Source organism: Phymastichus coffea, unplaced genomic scaffold (genome assembly GCF_024137745.1).
Source record: "Phymastichus coffea isolate CEN01 unplaced genomic scaffold, Cenicafe_Pcof_1.1 PCOF00060, whole genome shotgun sequence".
NCBI lineage: Eukaryota > Metazoa > Arthropoda > Insecta > Hymenoptera > Eulophidae > Phymastichus > Phymastichus coffea.
This window is the reverse complement of record NW_026706871.1, coordinates 1,565,968-1,588,040: the sequence shown is the minus strand read 5'-3', so window position 1 is coordinate 1,588,040 and position 22,073 is coordinate 1,565,968. Positions and strand designations below refer to the sequence as shown.

At 42.9% G+C, this 22,073-nt stretch overlaps 1 protein-coding gene across 1 annotated transcript in view; it reads left to right on the top strand.

Annotated features, from left to right (window-relative positions):
• Window positions 1-22,073, top strand: part of LOC131666671 (netrin-1-like) — a 116,780-nt gene that overhangs the window by 56,011 nt on the left and 38,696 nt on the right. The window contains exon 2 of the mRNA XM_058939504.1: window positions 5,478-5,666. Coding sequence (XP_058795487.1) covers window positions 5,478-5,666 — 189 coding nt within the window. The remainder of the gene's footprint in view (window positions 1-5,477; window positions 5,667-22,073) is intronic.

Here is a 22,073-nt window from a genome sequence, read left to right as displayed (position 1 = left end):
ACTTTCAAAATTCCCTCCATGATTAAAACGATTTTAGTTACAATGTTCAGATCGCGAAAAACCTCAGTTTACATAATAGGACCGGCACTATTTATTGCAAACACTGATAAGGACTTGACCAGCGCTTATATCATCGCTTTAAAATTTGTAAATATGATACAAAAATGATATAAATTCTAATTAAGTCGGAAAAACCTTTAACCACACGACCATTAAAAAAAATTGATTACATAAAACGAAAAAATTATTTTATTTTCCCCTTCTAAAGAAGAACCGGATAAAAGTGAAGCGTTCTTATTAGTGCTATAATGGGCTGAAAGATAGTTCCATGATCAGCCGCTATGGAATAGTGTGTATGCGTTGTCTACACTCGTAAAAGATATGCGTGTAGACGATTAAAAATTCAAAAAGTGTTTCGGTATAGTTGCCATGAATGTAATATGATTGATTTAATCATTAACAATTGAAAATATTATTTCATGTTAATTTTATGTAAAATAACAGAAAGAAAAATGTACACATGCCTTTGATTGGTTAACCTTGAAGTAAAAGCCAACTGTGATAACTAGATAGACCTATTAATTGAACTTTGCTATAAGCAAGAATTTAGCTTCAAATAAGTCAAATAGTCAATAAAAAATATAATTCGATAGATTATCTCGATAAAATATTGTACAGTTATTTCGGCTTATTCAGTTGCATAAAATAAAATACTTTTTTTTCAACGCACTCTGATTACAATCGTGAAGCTTACCAAAGTTTCTTATTAACATCGTGAAGGATACGTAATATGATTATGTAAAACTATAATGTTTTTAGAACTTGTATTACATTTTTTACTGTGTTCTGAAAATGTTTAATAATTTTTCAAAACAAAACATTGAATGACAAAAACTTAAAACTTCATTCAGAGCATTTTAAAATCACGTGTATCAACTGTCAACATAATTGCATATTTATTTACTAATAAATAATATTGTCGGCTATATCTCATTTCAAATCGTAGAATTATTTGATGCATATTCGCTAATAACAGTTTCGATCTATTCATTGAATTTCGATATTTCGATTTTATTCATGCATTAAAATGAATGAAAAAAAAATGAGCGCGCGAATTCTATCGTAGGTGTCATAAGTCCCGGTATCATCGCCTTCTATTTCTTGAATGTCAAAAGAGAAGGGCAAAATTCAGTTGGCAAAAATTAAATTTGCTGTTTCTATCGATAGTTTTATTTTCCAATAATCTTTTTACGATGAAAGACATTCGAAATCTCGTCATGATTTATTGAAACAATCAACTACCGAAATGAGGTATATTTCAGAAAGTACATATCAACTTCCAAATAGCTTTCAAAATTGCGCATCAGATCGAAAATACATGTAAGACCTTAGTTTATTGAAATAAGAATTTTCTAGTCTCAATGACGACAGAAAAAAAGTATCACGACAAGACAATCTCATTGTATGCGACGACAACAAAGGCTTAGTGGCTGAGAACTCTAAATAGATGTGCTTTTATTTCAAAGTTAAGCAACCAAATTCATTTTTGTACACTATTTTAAGAGGCCAGCTGGCGTTAAACAGTAGAAATTTAAGTTTACTTTATTGAATCATGAACATTTATCAACTTGAAGTTCTTGGTAAAAGTTTTCATTTTTTTACAAGTCCTAAAAACTCAATTAGATGCACTAGAAAGTCACCTTAACCATAATACCTTATTTTTAGAAAAAAAAAAGTGGTTTACCGCGCTTTTATAAATGTTAGAGCAAACGAAAATCATTGTTCAAAGCTCATTTTCTTCCCTTAGATTAGTATTCTAGATTTACCGAAGGATTTTTCGAAATAACCAACGTTACTATTTTTTATAGGAACTTTTTAAGATTTATCCGAAAAGAATTTAGAAAGAAATTCGTATAAATTCCTACAAAAATGATAAAATTGACTACTATGAAAAATTCCTTATTTAATCTGAAGTATTGATCTGAAGAAAGAAAATGAGATTTTCAAAAATGATTTTTGTTCACTTCAGAAAAGCGTGGTAAATCAAATGTTTTCAAAAAGTAAGTATTACGACTAACGGGACTTACTAGGACCCTTACGTGTGATTTTGGACTTTACAGTTAAACTATAGGTAACTATAGTTATTAGGTACTTTTAGCTCAAATATTTTATAGTACAACGTTTCTATCGCGATCACTTGAATATTGATGAAATTAGTAACGAAATTAGGAGATGAAGCGAAAAAAAATTATGAAATTTTTCTTTTTATCGACGTTACTTTACTTTTCATATAATACCCTACTATAGCTTATTCAATCTGTGCACACGCATAATTCAATCAATTAAAGTCTTGTACAGAGCTAAGTTCTGCCGTGGGGACAAGAGGCTGCAGACGCTTGATCGAGTTACTCGACGTACTGCCTAAAAGCTCGTCCATAGCGTTTGCCTATTTTCTCTCTCTCTCTCTCTCTCTCTCTCTCTCTTGTCGACGCGACTACAACGGTGCCACTATATGCAAGATGCGTGCAATTCGTTTAGTTGCGCGGATGCATAGTCAAAGTCCTCTGTCTCTCGCCGTTCGATCCACTGGCTCTTTTCGACGAGCTCCACCCTCTCTGACCTCCTAACCTCTCTCGCAGAGAGCGTTTGCGTCCCTTTGACGCCAATGGGCCAATTACCTCGGAAAATAGATGGACCGACTGATAGATAAATCTGACGAGGACCAAGGCCTGTACTCTCCGTAATGGAACGGGATAATAGCAGCAACTGTCTACAACTCTTCTCTTATGGGCTACAGCTTTCTGTACCTATATACGCTGAATAATTCCGTCGCTTTCAAATGGAATCCGATGGCCGATCGACTGTCAAGTCTTATATGGTTTTGCTTTATGCGACGACCGCGGCGCAATTCAATGGCACGAAACGCATTTCGAAGCGCTGCCGCTTTGACTGCCGTCCGTGGCCATTCCAAAGGGGATGATGATTTGTCAAATTCTACCTATCTAACTATGTATACTTTGATCTAATTGCGATTGTGCTCTTGACGTTTCAATGTGATCGACGTTTGCCTTGGCTAATCCTACTAAAATCAGAACTACGCGAATGTTCGCCGGGCGTTCGTGAACGAGCGTTACGTGTCGTTATTAATTAGTCGTGAACTTTCTTGCCAACGAAGAAGAAAAAAAAATTAAAAGACTCCTCACGCGTTGACGTGGCTTAACATCTCGCGAAGACTCCTGCAGACGGCGATTAATCAAATCATCAGCCAAGATGCTCTCTCTCAAGGTGCAGTTTCGACGTTTTGAAGACGAGCTCGCAGAAATTCGCGAGGGAGCTAGTTGATTAATAACGAAAAATCTGCTCCGGCGATGCTGCGCCCGCTCCATTAATTATCGGTCGCTGCGCGCGAAGTCAAAAATTACTCGTGTGCCGGCAGCGATTTTCGAGCGTCACCGTAATTAGAGATTGATCGTGGGGTCTCGCGAGGATCGCTGGTGTATGCGAAACTACCGGTTCGGCGTCGCCTGTTTATTTGATTTGGCGTTGAGAGGCTGGCGCGCGCTTACGATTTATCGGGTTTTTAATTGTTAAATTGATGCTGAGCTTCGCCAGTGCATTCACGCACAGCCCCCCTGTATCCGCGCCAACGATTGCTGTGCTGAAGGGTAAATCGAATTTGTGTGAAAAAATGGAAATGTTGGGTTAATTTATGTATGTTCGAAGGGACCGTACCGCTTGGCTATCGCGATCGAACGCTGTTATCGAGCGATCGTGAATTTCCATCCACCGTAATCGCAGACTCGAATGACCGTGGACGCGAGTTTCGGTGAAGCCGTGACAAATTGAAAGCGCAGCCCCGAGACTCTTGAGAAAATACGAGTCTTTTCACTTTCCTTGCAAAGTGTGACGGGAAAAGTAAGTTTAGAGTGTCGTTTAAACGAGAGCAGCCTGTGCACAGGTTCGTCGAGCACGGGGCAGTAAAACTGCCCAAGACGACTGGCCGAGTGTTGTAACCGAGAGCGAGCGATTACGGTAATCGACTCGAAGGAGGCGCGTAAAAAAAGGAAAACAAGACGAGACTTCAGTGGTTTATGGAGCATCCCTCGAAGCGCGAGATCGGCGGCTTATCTCCTCGTCTGTTTTCTTTGCGGGCTGCTGCGAGAGGTGACGAGAGTCCCGGTTCCGCCCAGATAAGTGCCGATCTTCTCTAAGTGTTTAACACTTTTAAAAGGCGGCCTTTGATCGGTCTCACCTTACACTCTGCTATTGTCGGAGTTATGCGTGCAATACGTGAATCCTGAGAGTCAAGACAAAGGTTTTTTTACGAGCTCGTAAGATGTCCCGGTTGGAGAACTTTACGCTCGAGTATAGTATATGATTTCGCGGCAACAGCGCTTTTCTACGGAAAACTGCATGTACTTGCATCCGTGTAATAATGTTTTTGAAAATCTTCAAAAAAATATGCGCACTCTACATTAGTTCTGTTGACGGCCAGGTTTAACAGTCGAGCTGTCTTTTATTCAGCGAATGGGACAATCGGTCGTCGCGTTGCTGTGCGGGACAAAGGCAGAGAGAGAGAGAAATGAAGTCAAGAGTAGAGCCTGGGTAGAGCAGTTTTGCTTGGTTGCGCGACGTGTCTTTTTGATCGGTCGGGCTTGCGCAATGCGAATGTAAGAGAGGGAGAGAGAGAGAGAGAGCGCGCGAGAGAGCGCGAGAGAGCGCGCGGAGAAGAGAGCAACCACTCGGTGCGGGCGAGCGTCAAGTTGCGTCGAGACAAAGGGAATCGCTGAATGCCCTTTTTTCCTGCATTTTCTTTCAATTATTCGCCCGCGAGTTACAGCACGATCTCCCCTTGGCCCTCGAGTGGCCTCGTCTTTCCTCCCCGTCGACTCCGGGGGTTGAGCTGTCACTCGCCCGCGAGACTCGCTCTCGTCTTCTTATTCCGTTTGCAGAGACGGGACGTAGCTAGCCTTCGACAAAAGGCAAAATGACGCGCGCGAGCTCCTTGTCTCGCTGGTTTCATTTGGAGGGTACACGACACGCCGGCGCGCCGCCGGGTTATAAGCGCGACGTATAAACTTGTCGCGCAGGGCCCATAATGAGCTCAAGAATTGGCTGTATACCTCGGCGCGTTATGCCTGCAAAAGGAATCCTTCTGGCGCTTCTTGTCATTTTAATTGGACCAGGCTGCGCCGGCGCAGGCTTGTTTATTTGGCGCTTTCATTAAAAGCCTAGAGGCAACGACTCGTCGTCGTCGTCGTCGTCAACTCGATTGAGCCCCGTTACCTATTTACAGCGCGATTCGCGAGCGGAGGAGCGGAATTATTAAGGAAAGCGCGACTGGCAAAGGGACTTTGCGATCGGCAGTCGCGAGCGCGTCTTTTCGGCGCCCGGCCCGACTGGGCACGGCTGCGTCAAAGGGCGCGGGCAAGCTGCGCGTCACCGACTAAAATGACCTGTTTGCTATCGTGTTTCAGCGTGCAACTGCAACCAGCACACGCGCAAGTGCATGTTCAACATGGAGCTGTACAAGCTGTCGGGACGCGTGAGCGGGGGCGTCTGCCTGCAGTGCAGGCACTTCACGGCCGGCAGGCACTGCCACTACTGCATGGAGGGCTACTACAGGGATCCCGCCCGACCCATCACTCACCGCAAGGCCTGCATACGTGAGTACAGCTTGTAGTCTCGCCTTAGCGCGCGCACCTTCCTTCCAGTCTCCGTTGTGCGATGTGCGCCGACCATTTCATTCTTTGAACGCGTCGACGCTGTTCCAGCTTGATTTGCGTTCCGCAGCTTCCGCGATCCGGGCTTCGTATCTTCGGTGCCTTTTTTCAATCCGCTCGGGCTTGCGTGTCAATTAGACGAAAGGATCAAAGAAAAAGACCATCGCAAATTAGTCATCTGAAAATTCACGTTTTTCTATCATCGCGCAGCTCGATACCGGCAACTCCATCCTATTTTACGACGTTTCGCCATGTCTGTACTTTGCACGCAAACACTCGTACGATACGGCACGAGGCGCTCGTAACTTTTTATGTTATGTGCGATGACAAAGACGAGCCTCGTAACACTGACCGTCGGGACGTGAGCTCGATAACTCGCAAACTCATCGAGAATGCATTGAATAACGCACGACGCAGTTTCGATGATATCTTCACCCGCCTCGCCAACGTACAAAAGCCAATGCGTAAACTAGGCTCAGGCCAGTTTTTTATTCCATCTCGCTGGCAGCTCTGGATGCTCGATGCTTCTTAAAAAATGGTCGAAACGAGCAAATCTTTACGTACGCGACACGAAGCTTTCAGTTCGACAATCGCAGACTCCTGTTAACGATGCCACTTTAGGGTTGAAGTGGTACACATTTATAGGATTTTACGGTTTTATACGGTTCTCTCCCTGGACGCTCCAATACGTATTACAAAAATGGTAAAACGGAGTAACGCCCAATTGGAACACAATAAATGTTTTATTATTCTAGCGCTTCGGACTGGTCGATCAGTTTCTTTTCAGATTAATGCATTCACTATGGAGAACACAGAGTGAATAGCCAAGATCTTTGGAAAACACAGAGTTCAAAATTGGAAATCATCACTTTGTGTTCTCCACAATTGATGCGTTGCTTTGAAGAAGGACTGATTGACCAGTTCGAAGCATTGGTATGATAAACTATTTCTTGTGCTCTAATTGGGCGTTATTTTATTACCATCTTTCATAGCATTTTATCAACCTCAATCTTGCAGTATATATATCAGAGTCAATTTGTAAAATTACCTGTTTAATTGTTAATAAGATGATCAATTAGTGCACATAGTCAACATTCCTTTCATCCTCAAACAATGCACATTATACATTTCAGTTACTACGATAAGATAAGCATTCGTAGTTTGTTTAGTATAGCAATAATTAAATAGTACAGCATCAGATACTTATGCACGTTGAATTACGCTTGTATATTATAGCGCTCGTGAAGATGTGCACGAGTGCCCGATGTGTGATATTTAGAGGACTTGAAGTAAGCCAACCTAATTGTGACTCATAACTTGAAAATGTCAACCATTTCTCAAATATTTTAAGATATTATGAGATTTACAGTAGAAATTAGTTTTTTAATAGAAAACGGCAAACCCGGATTTTTGTACTTGATACAATTAAAAAATAATCTAATCAGACAAACAATCAAGCGGACCGAGAAAACATTTTTAAGAAATTCAGTTTTACTATTTTAGAAATAAATCAGAAGAAAAATTTCCAGTGATACTGCTTGACGAAAATCACTTCGATCAGTCATATTTTAATACCTGTCGTATACCGTTTGAAAATTTATATGAAAATTTTTATCGTTGCTTTGTTCATCACCAGATAAATCGCAGGATTTTTTTAACACTATAGAAACACATAAAATCATATTTCAATGAACGAGTCCCGTACAGACTTGAAGGAATTTTGTATCAATTGTATCTTATAAAAGATATATAAGAAAATATTGATTTGAGAAATAATGTAAAAAAGAAGAATTAAAAATTATTGAAAGTATTAAATGCAAAATAGATACAAAATTGTTGAAATGCCAAAGACAAAAGATACGATTGTGATTGATGCAATTATTTATTTGAAAAAAAGTGAAAATTAGAAGAGCACTTTTATACTAAACTCGAAAATTTTTGGCGCATGTAAAAAAAGTTATAAAAAACTGTAGAAATAGTACATTTCGGTAATAATGCTAGTGAAAATGATTTGAGCCTCGTGTGGATGTTTTTCATAGAAATCATAAGAAATCAATGGAGCCTTTAAATAAATCTTTTTATTTACTCAGATGTTCAGAATAGCACATACCATCAATTTTTCTCAAGAAATTAGATATAGCAACATAACTTTGTGGGATGTGAAATTGAAATTTGTAAAGATGAAAATTCAAGTTCACTCCAAGAATTTTCTAGAAGAATAAAGTTTTATGATGGTGACTATTAGAATGATCTTGGCACTGTAATAAAGAAAACTTAAATTTATGACTGACCTTCTTAATGCACAGGCTTGCAACTCAACCCTTTTTTATATTCGTACCGTACGTGGATTTATTAGATTAATAAACATATTTCAAAGATAAAAAAGACATTAGCTTATGAAATAAACTAAATTTAAAAAAATTGTAGTGTTTACGTCTTTAACTTATTTCATTTTAGTATCTATGTGAATTATGATAAAAAAACATACCAGTAAAACACTATCAAAAACTATTATCAATTTATCATCGAGCACATTAAAATCTATTGTTTATACTGAATGTTTTTAAACATACATAAGCATGTATTTTGTGAAAAAATTTATTCAATTTTGAATGAATTTATTCCATTTTCTGCAATCCATTAATATCGTTACTACAAAATTGTATGTTGTATAAATACTTCATGCAAATTATTAAATATCTTTTAAGACTAGTTTATTTTTCCGAAACGCCAAAACTGAGAATTTCTCTTATGACCAAAATAATGAAATCATTATAACGAATGGCAATATCGGTAATCGCTCTAGATTATTAAAGATTGTTAAAGTAAAATTGTCTGAAATGGTCAAGGCTATCAGACTTATCACGAAAAGTCTAGACACAATCTTAATTATTTCTCAAATAGTGAAAAAATGTCTTTCTTGGCACATCCGGCATTAGAACTTAATATTCATATAAGATTCATCATATCGTATAGCGAGTTATTATACAAAAGTATAAGCAAGCTCTCTTTAATTTTTCAATCAATAAATTTAGTTTCAAGTGTAACAAGCCAAATAATTCGCACAGTATAATTTAATAAATGATAATGAAAAGAAACGATAAGATAATTCAATTGTTGAGGACTGGACGAAGTAAAGATATCCAGTGAGTAAGACATCATTAGTCTTTGACTTGGGCATATCGCCAATTTGAGCTAATGTACGCGTGGTTACATCAGAGATGAATATAGTATTGTGAAATCCGTTTAAATATTGTATTAGATGATTTGATCAAACGAAGTGATTATTATAAATTATAATTGCTGAAAAGACACCATACCTTCACAATTTTAACAATTTATTGATAATGAGTAAATACAAGTGAGCACAAGGATATAGTGCAGTAATTTAATATAAATTAAGAGGCTATAGTCCACTCAGCACGAGCGCGAAAGTGGTTAGTCGATCCTTCTTCGAATATTTTAAAAATATGATTGTATAATAATTGATTCAAGTGTCTTTTATTTTGTACAGTTAAGTAACTCCGCATTTAAAATGTCGTATCTATTAATGCCAGCGATCATCGATAAACATTTTCAAGGCAGATCGAAAGCAGCAAAGCAACTTAAGAAAAAATTGAATGGTTCAAAAAGTGATCTAGACAGAAAAGAAATTCTGAAACAATTACGAGCGATTTATAATAACAAATCAGATAATGAATTTATAGATATATTATTTCAAGACATGAATTGGAACAAATCTACTTTTTGTGATAGTTGTTTTAAATCATTCAATACGTACTATAAAACGGCGGAGCATAAGATAGTTCATCATAAAATGAACTTTAAACGTAAGATGATTCGAAACCATTCTTATCAGGGTATTCAACGTTTATTTTTATATATTTACAATAATTTTTCAGTAATTGATTCAAATACCAAATCAACCAGACAATTAACAGCGAAATGCTCGTTCAATACAACGACTCGGCTATCGGAAAACAAAGTGACAAAGAATCGTAGTCATAAAAATGAAATGAACAAAAAATATTCCAATATGGTGAAAATATTTGATAACTTGATTATCAATCATTTTCTTTACTCTAATGAAGTATATCAGTGTAAACACTGCAAAAAACATTTAAAATCAAAGTATAATTTACGAAATCACTTATTTAGTCAACATAAGATATTTTTGAGTAAGTTCAATAGACTTACTACATGATATAAGTTATTAAAGAAATTAACTAAATAACGCTGTATATGTTGAAGTGAATGACTTGCAGATGTCGAAGGATGTAAAAATTAATACCAAAGTTAAACATTCTAGTCCAGCACCAAATAGTTCATTCGCAAATATTACAGAATTTAATAAGAACAATGCTATTATAGAACAAGCAACAGGTACCACTGATTTTAAATGCCTTTCGCTTGACATCGAAAATAGGTTATTTAAAAATTTCTATATATTTTAGATACCCGTAGAAAAAGACAAGCCGTGAAAAGACATCGTAATACTACTGAACATACCAATCGTAATTATTGCAAGAAGAAAGCAACAAGTTCACAAGAAACTTTTACATTTAATGAAATAACTTCATTTGCTCAAATTCAAGAGATAATCAACAAGTATTTACATAATTTTCCATAAAATTAATGCCCGTACTTTATGCAAAATTATAATTAACGTCAATATGTTGAATGCGGGAAAGTAGGCTGGAAAGGCACACAACACGAGAATTTCATTCTCAAATATGTTAGGAGCAGTGCACTTAAATTCGCGTTTTCGCCACACATACAAATTCTAGAAAGGGATTCTCGTCAGGTGTGGCTTTCCAGTCTCGCATCGTTTGCTCATGCATTAAATTAGTCGTAGCGAAAAAGGCCTTTCTAACGTTTCAAATAGATTCATTTTTCATGATTCGGTTTGTAGGTTATTGCAAATATTATAAGTATAGGAATTTCAAAACTTTTGGTTTTACTTAAATTATGATTCATCAAAATTGATCAACAGATTGTGAGTGTTTTCAATCAAGCAAGAATGAAAAATGAAATGTAAAAGTTTATAAGGCCCATTATTATAGCCACAATATTGGATCGTGATTTATAATTACATCAATTCATATGAATTTTTAGATTCATACTTAGAGCAGTAGTTGTTCGTAAAAATAACATAATAAAGATGGACGAAAAGGGAAAGTATGCTGAACTCGACTTGAAAGATACGTTTGAGAAAAATTTGAAGTGTATTCTAATTGGCGATCTTTGTGATAAATATTATCAAAAAGTAGAGGTAAATAATAAAGTGCCATCTTTGTGTATATTGCTCGAATACGCGGTTTGGGGCCATGACCCTTTATAGATTCAAATCAATAAATCAAATCATTCAAGATCAGTTTGATATGTGCTTAAAATATTTGTATATTTATAGGTAGGAAAGGAGTACTATTTTAAAAAAATTATGCTTACCATTGATTATACGAAAGAGGTTGTTTCAAAAGAATATTCTATCATATTAAAAAATACATCAGAGGTGATATCTACTGAAATTAACGACTCTGTAAGATCTAATTAACACGTGGAATTGAATAAAAGACAAATCGTTTGAAAAGGTAGCCAATAGGTGAGTTAGAATCTATAACATATCTCATGATGAATTAGTAGTATCATTCACATATAAAAATAAACGGTGTTGTCTATACTTTCTAAGAAAATTAACCTCTTATTTATATCGGATAACATTCTTATTGCATTTAGTGATCGTAAAAAACCAGATGTTGAAAGATAAAGTGCGACCTTTCAATTTCGATATTCTGCCATACTTTATTATTGAGCATGTGAATCGCATTTGCAGATCGACAAATTCTATGAAATGAATACGAAAATAATAAACTTTAAAGGCTAAATTATATGATATGTAATTTGACACAATGGTAACGAATGTAAATGAACTAGTTTAGCTCGATATCAGCATTGTAGTCATTCATTGTGTATCGAAAAATAAATCGAGGTAAACGCTGTCGGGGCAAATTCCTCTTTTCCTTTATTCGTCGTTTGAAGGCAACGAAGCTTTTTCGCCTTTCTCTTAATTGATACGGTAAATAATGATGTCGTGCGCCTAGTTGAGCGGCGTCCATTGCGCGCAAATAAGGGGCGACACATAACGTCTGCAGTGGCTCGGTGGGCTTATTAAAAGTTCCGCGCTCACGCTCGCGTGGGTCTGTTCAAGGCTGAGCTGGCCGGATTCAGCGAATTAATTATTGCGTGCTTTGGGTCCCCCCGTTCGCGAGACGTTAATCGCGCGCCCGGATCGCAAGCGCGTACGCGTGCACAGCGCTTTCGGGCTTTTTGGGATTTGGACGCGACGTAGGCGCGCAACCGCGGAAGCGATTCGGCTGCTCGCGGTCATTAGCTCCATCGGGGATCCTCCATTACTCATCCGAATGTCCCGAGATTAGTTGAGCTTGGTCGAGAGTGTGGTCAGAAATGGCGAAGTGCAATCGAAGCGACGGTCCATTAATAACCGTTTTTGCGGGCCGAGCACGAGGCTCGCGGTTTGCGCTCGACGTGCCTCCGAGGACGCGGGAGGGGTTGGCGAAAGAGAAGGGAGTGGAAGTCAGGGCGCAGCGGAGGCTCGTTGGCCATTCACGAGTTGCCGATAGCCTCGGGGCCACAGGTATATCGTGGCGCGCGGCGCACTGCGCGCCGGCATGTATAATTCCTAGCCCGAGAATATTGCCCGCCGCGCGCGCACAAAGCTTTCGCACGCGACTCGCTTTAGCATATTCATTACGCGTTCCACTTAGCCGAGGCTTCCAGCGCCCAACTCCTTCCGTGCGTATGTATATACGTGCGTGCATTGCACCCTCCGTCTTTCTCAGTGTCAAGTGATTTTCCCTCGTCTTCTCTTTCCGCAAGCTCCCCCCGCATTTCCCCGCTTCGTTTCAGTCGGCTCTTTCTCGCGGGAGGTTAATGAAGATGGGTGGTGGCGCGCGGAGATGATTCAGTTACGACGAACGCTCTTGCACTCGGGCAAGCATTCGGTGCCACCGCACAGAGTAGTTGCCAAGTCTTAAGAGGCTAAACCGTCGAAAAACAGGTCCGTCTGAACTTTCGCGCTCCGGTTGTTCAACGACGCGCGATGAATTTCTTGCTCGGCTAATGATTTTCCCATTCGCTTACCGTAACGTTCGACCAGTTTCCAGTGGGATCACTCGTAAAATCAGTCGAACCGGTTCAAGTGTAAAATCGTAAAATCGAATGATTCGGCCACGTCACCGACGACTTACACGCATTTTAGCAGGAGCGCCTCGCGCAAAAGGACTAAACGAAATTACGAGTGCGATGAGTACACGAGAGATAGCAGCGTACGACTGGAAGATCACAAGGATAAGCCATCCCAGAGGATAGCAGAGACTGAATTTGCTCGACGATGTAATTAACTCAGCCTCTAGCTTGTATTTAATTCGGCTATATGTCAAACGAATTGTCGCTGGCATCTGTGACTTTGAAATCGCTGCAAATATTAAAATTAATTTTCACTCGCTGCAGATAGCGCAGCTGATGTAAGTAGCAATAATCGCGAGGAGAGCTCGTATTATTTCTCAGCGCTTTAGAAAGAAAAGGAAGACCGCTGAGAACGACTCTTCTAATTTGATTGTATCGCGAAAGACGCACATCTGATTAAACTGGTGTAATATCGCGCAACTAGTTCGCTCGACTCGCTCGGCTCTCCTTCCTTTTTCCTGGCCTCTTCATATTACAGATACTCATCGAGTAGACGAGGAAAATAAAGCTCTAAAGTCAAAAGCATGCTGGAATTATAAAAAAAATTAAATGATCCGCAGGCAGCGCGGCAGCGGTATCTAGTTACACGGCGAGAGACGTACAGATCAACCCTTTCGCTCCTATCTTCTAGACTTCATCTTCGCTTGTGCAGGCGCCACCGAGGCTTTCAACTTTCTCGTTCTACGATGCCTTTTCTTTTCGCAAAGGGTGCCTTTCGTCAAATAACAGCTCAAATCAAGCGTCATATTGTTGTATACACACCTACGAGGGATGCAAATTCACTAATTATCTCGTCACGCGGATATCGGATTAATCTGCTCATCGGATCAAGCCAGTGGAGGGACTGCAATGAAATTATCCGGCAAAATGCATGTACCGAGAGTCGCTGGAGCGAATCGTTGCGCCACCGGCCGAACGCTGCGACGTATATGCAAATCGAACGAGAAAGAGATCACGTCCGCGCGATCGAAAGACAAGCGAAAGATAGACAGGCGGCGTTGGCAGGCCCGAGTTTGCATTGGCCGATCCCATTAATCGTATTACGCCAATTACGCGGAGGAGGTCGTCGTCGCAGCGCAACACAACAGACATACAAGCCGCTCTCCGCTCTCGCCTCTACCGTTCTCGTTCCCTTTCTCTCTGCGTTTGCTGGCGAGAGCTTCGGAGCCAATTAGAAGCTGCTAAGGAGCTTAGAATCGCGACCGCGGAAAAGCGCGACAGACGACGGGGGGAAAGCAGCAGACGCACGCCGCACGCCACCCCGTGTTTGACTTGCTACTTTGGCTTTGGGTCTATCGTCTAATTAGATTTCTTTTTTCGTTGTTTTCCTTTCCCTTTTCGAGCTTCCGACGTCTCCCTGCCTTTCGGATACGCCGATGAATACGGAAATGCAGTGCGCGCGATTTTTCGGCCAGCTTGAAAATACACACAAACAGCCGACTCTCGCGAACAGTGTCTCGCGGCGAAGTTTGTCAACGCCATTGGCATTCGGTCAAGAGAGAAAGAGAGAGAGCGAGAGAGAGAAGGAAGCGAGGAGAGGCCGACGACAAGCAATGCGCCCAGAGAAATAGAAAGAAAGACGGCGGCCGAGGTATCCCTTTGTGGACGGGGCGCGCGAAAAGCGCGAGTAATGCAACCAGCGCAATCTCTCGGTCTCTCCGTTCCGAGCGGCGTGCCGACGCGCATCGAGGCCTCGGCCTACGAATTAGCGACGAGCGTCAGCGGCCCTCGGAATTGGCCGCCACGGCACCTTGCTACACGGCTTTCCAATCCCAAGGATTCGGAGCATCTGGCACAAGTGTTCGTCCGTCTCTAGCCGCGCGCAGCGCTGCGCCTTATTCACCTTTGGTCCGCTCGAAAGGAAAACTGTGAGAATAGTTATGGGTCACGGCGCTCGCTGCGTTATTTGTCAGGCGCAATCGCCACGAATGAATTGCACGCTCGGTATTCAAACTATCGTCGCGGTCATTTGTCAAATGCAAACAGTGGAACATTTATTTTCTATTCGCGCGGTGGAAAACGGCGACAAAGCCAATGGAGAAGTATCAATGATCGATCGATCTGTTCGGATAGATTGCAGCAGCTTTACGAAAGCGCAGCGCGCAGTTGGTCGAGTGCGAAGACGACGACACTCGTGGAAACGTCATCATTATATAATTAATCGGTCGAACGTCCGATACATATTATTGGCCTCTATCTGCAGTCGATGAGAAAGTACAAGACCTAGGAGATAAACGATTGCGCGGCGTGCTACCGAGCTACTTCGGAGAAATCGGTACGCAGTTAAAAGCCGTGCGATTCGGTTGTACAGCGATTGAGCAATTGGAAAGGCAGACGCTCGAGACTCCGCAAGCTAATCGGACACATAAATCCAAGGCAGATTACGCCGGCGGAAAGCCTACGCCTCTCGTAAAGTGCGCGAGCCAAATAAAGGGGGAAAAAGCCAGAGAGGAAGCTCTCTTTGATTTTCGCCTATAAATATTTATGCATCGGCCGTCATCGAGAGGCGATCGCCGTTCGCGGAAATCGGAGCGCGGCCTTTCCATTCGCGGCGAGCAAACAAACGAACGACGCGAGCCTACAATCGCGCGCGCGCATAATTCAGGCGGACGCGGTGGCGGCAGTCCCGCCGCGAGGTGAAAGAGCGAACCGGCACTTTAAGGAAAGCGATACGTGTGTACGTGCGCGTACCTTGCTGCGCTCCACCCTATGTTTAAAGCTTTGTTTCTCCTTTTCTTTTTCTCTCTCTCTGCTCGTTCTCTTAAACCCTCCGCCTCTGTGATTCTCTTGATCTTATTCTCTATCTCCCTACGGTAAACTTTATGCCGAGTCGAGTTGTTAAGACGGACTCGAGTGTACTTATGGCTAAAATTGAGCGATTCGAAGCCAGCTGCCGGTAAAGGTTTGCAAGTTTCTTTCTCTGTCCGTCCGTTGCGTTGTCGCACAACAGCTCTTACGAGGCGCACTTGGGCCTCGCTAATTAAAAGTTTTCGTACGCAGCATCGGTGCACGCGTGTATACCGTTCGTTACGCCTGCGCCATACGACTGAAAGATCTCGCGCGAGTGCAATCGCTTGGGCATCGTCGTTCGCCAAAATGACCGAAGCATTCGAGAGCCGCGCGAGTAAATCCATAGAAATTCAAATATAACGAGCCCCCGCGAAAGCGTCGACGCAGTGTCAAGTGGATCAAAACAAGTTCCACGGGGGAGGCAGACGTACGGAGCGCGGATGATGCGTTACGGCACGAGACGAACTTGCATTGTCGCGTCGGCTATCGGGTTTCAGCCTATTACGCACCTTTCGCGTATCTATTGCTATAGGGTCGACAATCCCTCCGAGCCAGCTCTATATACACGCTACACCCATTCGACATCGGTATAATGCTCCCCCTCGCGATTTATATACGTACGCCTCTCTGTTTTTTCCTTCGCCACCTCTCTGCGACACGGATTCGAGATTTCGAGATACGACGACCACGGACGGAAGTCCCCGCGCGTTCATTCAGTGCCACGTGCGCTTTCTCGCTTTGTGAGTATATTCCGAGGGGGTCTGTTTAGCCGGAGTCATATTGTGCGGTAATTACTAACGAAGGATCGCGAGTTCCTTTTCACGCATTGATTTTAATGCCATGGATATATTTCTTAATTACTCTTCAATTAATAACAGGTACACTTCAATTTATTTACACGCTTCTTTGAGATTTTCAAAAGTCTGGGCTTTCGAATTTCGAAACAGGTATCTTTTTACTAATTAAGATTGAGGTTTTCTTTACTTTTACGCAAGTTAGTTGACACCAGAAGCCGCAACACTCGAGATACCCGGCTGCGAGGTTCACAGCATAATTAAAAGCGCCAATCGAAGATCGGGAATTTTTCCTCTCGGTCGTTTAACGAGCGCGCCTCTTTAGCCTATCTCTCGACGGCTAATTGCCTCGTTTTTCGCCGGCCGCGAGCGCTATAGCGTCGTTAAGCATCCGCTTCCTGGGCCATTCCTCATGCGATGATACGCGCACCTATGCAGGAGCGCGCTAACGGTCAATAGTTCGAGCGCGCGCGCTCTCGGGCTTTTTTTTAACAAAGAACAAGCCAACTCGGACAGCTACTATAATTGGTTTATTAGTGCAAGCGGTCGTTGTTGCCTGCGTACGTATCTCGTGAAATATAGACGAGCCGAGCTGCCGGGATTTATGCCTATCTCACCAATTACTTGCTGAAATCAAGTCTACGAATGACTTTTTATAAACTGTTTTTCTGCCCACTCATTTATCCTTTTCGACTTTAAGCTGTGTTTCGTCCCTCGATTACGTAAGTCGGTAAAACTTAATTATATAATTGTAACGATGAAAGGACTGCTTTGGTTTGATTCCTCGTCGAAATGAATGTTTCTCGAAAACAAGTACGATACCTTGCTCGTCCACGGTGGTCTCGCAGAAACCGCCCGGTGATAAATTCGCAGCATTGTGAAATAATACCTCGCGCAGCCCTTTCATGCGCAGTTTTTGCACGCTCGAAATATCCGAACGAAGCAACGCCTAATGATAAATGCGCGATCGGAATGCTCATAGTCGCGCTCTATTAAGTGGACACAATCAAATTCAAGAGATACTTACGAAGATAGCGAATGCATTTGTTGGCGGCGGACAGACCGTCCTGAGATTAATCTACGAGCGCGCGTGCGGGGGGAGCAGACGCGCGTGCGGTCCCGACGCGCGCGGTATCCCTTTTTTATTTGCCCACTCGCAGCATCATAGAACGAGCGACTCGGCCGTTAAAGCTTTCTCGGCTCGCCGACGCTCGTTTCGCGCTGCGTCTTTTTTTTATCGTTTTTTACCGTACGCTGTTCCAGCTCTGCACGGCCGATCGGCGCTTACTTGTCGACGAAAGTCTTGGTTAAAATTTGGCGAACCAGGCACCGCGAAAGAGCACGATCGATACCAGAAAGAGCTTATCAATTGAAAATTAGCAAGGCGCCCGCGAGTCGCCGTGGGAGCGGAGAGCGGAAAGGCTAAGACGGATTTCGGAAAAGACGGAGGCGGCGGCGCGTACGGTGTCACCGATAGCTTTTGCCGGTTATCCGGCTGCGATCCGACGGGCGTATTTTTTGCCCGAGGAGCGCCGGGACCAATTACCGCGCTCGCGCGTTCGCCAGTGAGGATCTCGCGCGCGCCGGGGGGTTCCCGCGCCGAGGCGCTTCTACGTCGCTCTCATCCTCCTACGTGATTCGCCTGCGAGCGCGAGAGGAGAGCGCGCAGCTACTCCTGCCGAACGGGAGAGCCGCGCGCCGCCCGAGGCTCCCGTTGCAAGTCTGCGAGGCAGCGCTTCGATTCAATGAAAACAATACAAAAACGAAGAAACTTGCAGATTAGAAGCGCCGGTCGCGTCCCGTCGTAATTGTCGGAGCTCGCGCCTTTGTTGCGCGACGACGATAACGTCGCCGAGAGAGAGAGAGAGAGAGAGAGAGGCTCGAGCGAGAAAGAGAGGCGCGCGGATAAGATAACAGCGGCGTGGCGCAGGCCTGCGGGAGCCTGTTACGCGGCACAAAGGGGAGCGAGAGCGAGCCGACTGACGAAAACTTGGGGTTAATTAAATTCTGGCCTGGGAGGGATGTTTTTCTACGTGCACCTTGCAAATCGAATTCCACGGCCAGGCCTGAAGTTCGTTCCAACCACGAGAACGGCAGTTGCGACGGATAGGCGCGCGTATCTCGGGCGTCTCTAATGGCGATTTCGGATCCTGTTTCACTGTGTTTCGTCGTCGAATAAGCCCTTTCGCCGGACGAGCCAAAGATCCGCCGCACATCCACGGGAAACAAAGCGAGCATCCCGTTTGACAAGAAAAACAGTGGATCAATCCGCTAAAAACTACACGCCAAGCCGTGGGTTTTTCAAGGGAGCGCGCTCTCGGTACACGCATTCGCCATTGGCGCGTCGAAAAAGCAACGACACGCAGGTTCAAGCTGGAAGTACGTAGCGATATCAAGCTCGTCGTTGGACCGCGGCGACGGAGCGACTCAATTATCGCGAGGCGTGCACGCGCTCGGCGAGACGACGAGCGCGGATTTCCGGCGAGGTGCGCGCGCAAAGCCCGCGGCCACAGGTGGGAAACCTGTTTGCAGGTGAGCCCCTTATCGCGCAGGGTCATCCGGGTGCAGCGGTGGCAGCCGCCGCCACGCGAATTAATTCCCCGATGCGCCTATTACCGACGTGTATTGCACGCTACTGCCTCGCACGCGCAGCTACTGCTGATCGCCGTGCCTTTCTCGCTGCGAGAAACGGATCACCCGTGAACATCGCACGCGTCGCCTCTTTTCTTCTCGGCCCGTCGTCGAGAGAGAGAGAGAGAGAGAGAGATGGTTCCTTGTATTTACGTTTGTGCAGCAATAGAAAAGTTAAAATGACATTTGAGAAAACGATAGTTCAGATGCGTAATGGCGGGAGCTAATTTTCAAACGTAGCACTAAGCACTCGTCCAAGTACAGACGCTAACTTTCAGATTAGCGTCAAACGGAATGCCGAGTAATGAGATCTAATGCGATAGCGTTTTACATCTAAAAAGTATGACAGTCCTAATGAGAGGCATGACAAATTGACGTTAAATTGAAGCTGCAATACACGAGGAGTGATCGGGCAACCGACGAGATGATCAGCCGGTACGAGCATAGCTTGGCGTGGCGAAGAGAGGCGAATGACGAGAGGAAAATCTGGTGTAAAGTAAAGAATTAATTAGGAAGCGAGCTCGAGGAGACGCTATGGCGAAAGCAGAAAAACAGAGAGGCAGAGTTAGGAAGATAAAGAGAGAGAGAGAGAAGGAGGTAGAGTTGGGTTTATACCTACAAGGGACGACACGACAACGGACTACTCTCCTGCGCCAGGCAATCAAGCCTATGTACACGAAGGGAAACAATTTGCTGACGGAGCGGCACGCGACGGCCAAGTTCAGCGCTACGCTGTGTATACCTACTGCGGGCAGCCAGGAGGTGGGCGCGCGGGATAAGCCCGCAACGTGTTCGAGTTATGAATGCGAATCAGTGGCGCGCAAAAACTGCCGGGCACGCGTCCACTTTCTTCTCCTACTGATTAATGGATTTTCGCGCGAGCGTGATCGGACTCTTGGATTCCTTTCGCTCTGCGATTCGTTGGCCGCCCATCAGCTTGCGCATACTGCTTACGATCGGATTCGCCGCGTAAGGCTAATGAAATACTCGTAGTATTTAGAGACATCGACGAAGCGTATACTTGAATAATATATTTTGCCACGAAACATCGATTCGCACAAAGCTTTTTACAGAGTAAATAGTTGATTCGGAGAAAAAGCCTTTCAATTCGAAACTCTGCAAAGTGCATTCGTCTTTTATTTATTGCCATCCATTTAGATTAATAAGTAAATAAGAAGCTTCGGCATTTATCTTCATCTAGTAGCTAAAAGATGGGTACTCAAAGATATTCTTATGGGGGCATAAGGAGTAGGGAAAGGAAGGAGATAAGAAACGAACGAGCAAAGGATATATATATATACAGCAATGAAACTACCCTAACTTACCACATAATTTAAGATTCGTATCTTTTATTGGCACTGATACTTTAATAAATCATCTCGACACTATTATCAACTGAGCATCATCTATCCTACGTTAAAAATACTTTTACTGCTTCTCAATTTACAAATAAAACGTTGAAAGAAAAGCTGGAGGTATCTTTCGATAGAATAATAAATTAGCTATTAATTATTTGTTGAATTTCAAAGAATAATAAGCAACCAAAATTCGAAACTCTATGTAATTTTATAGTTAATTTTTAGATACCGGTAGTCGATGGATCTTCATTCAGCTTATTATTAGCTGATTATAACAATTAAAACTTTTATTATTGATGCCATCGATTCGATATCGACATAATCAAATTGCTAGCCCGCAAAAGGGAACACATCGATATTCTTTTATCCAGCGTTGCAATCAGCCGCGAGGGAGTCAACAAAAAAATACCTCACCCTAGCCAAGATATGAAGAGATAAACGCAGAGTCGCGGGTAGGGAGACGATGCCTCAGAGGGGCTAAGAGAAGAGAAAAGCAAGACGTCGCGAGGCTGCAAGATGAGCTGCTCTGTAGAGAGAGTCGACATCAGCGGCGTGATGCGAATTCGCGAAGTCGCAGCGCGCGTGTTTCGAATCGAAGTTGTCCTCCCTTGGCCGCCCAATTTTTTTCACGTAGTCATGCCAACGCGTTGATTTTAGCCCGAGGCCTTTTATTTTTCCCCAACGCGCTTCTTCATCTTTCGACTTCCTCGACGTTTATCGGCATTGCAGGCATTGTGTGCTCGATTTTTATTTTGCCTTGTTGGCTACCAAGCTGGAGTAAAGCAAGAAAATCATTCTCATCGAATAACTCTTACGTAAGTGAGCATCGAGATAATAGTCTTACGATCGTCGATGCTCGATGCGCTGCGTAACGCGTCGTATCTTATTTCTCAGGAGGCGAAAATTAATCATTTTATTTCCTAACTCATAGCTATCCATTCATACCCTTTGCGCATCATTATATTTGAAATAAAGCTATTAGCTACAGCTCAATAAGCATAGAAATTCGTAGAAGAAGCGTAGACTCCGCGCGCAAGGAACTTTCGCAATCAGTGATTCAGCAACTAAAATCCCAATCAATCTTCATTTCGCAAAAGCTCTCTCACTTCTGTCCGTTGTGCTGTTGCAGCTTGGCGGCACAGACAAATTTACAATTTCACCTTCGAACGCTTTTTCTCCTTTTTTTTTACCCATTTGTCAAAAGCGTCAGACGCGACTACATACGATACGTCGATAACTCGAGAGAGAGAGAGAGAGAGAGAATACACTGCACCGACGAGACGCAAAGATAAAGAAACGTCTGTGCCACGGTTAAATGCTGCGGTTAAAGAGCTGCAAAAGTTTCGTGCAAATAGATTGTTCAGTGTTTTTTTTTTCTTCGTTGCTTGAAAGACGCTGCTTTCAAATACGTATATGCACCCTTTTACATTTGCGCATAAATTTGCTTCGGCCTCTCTTTCATCGTTAAAAGATCGTATTGTGCAGCGTTTGCTCGCGGAAAAGAAACGACC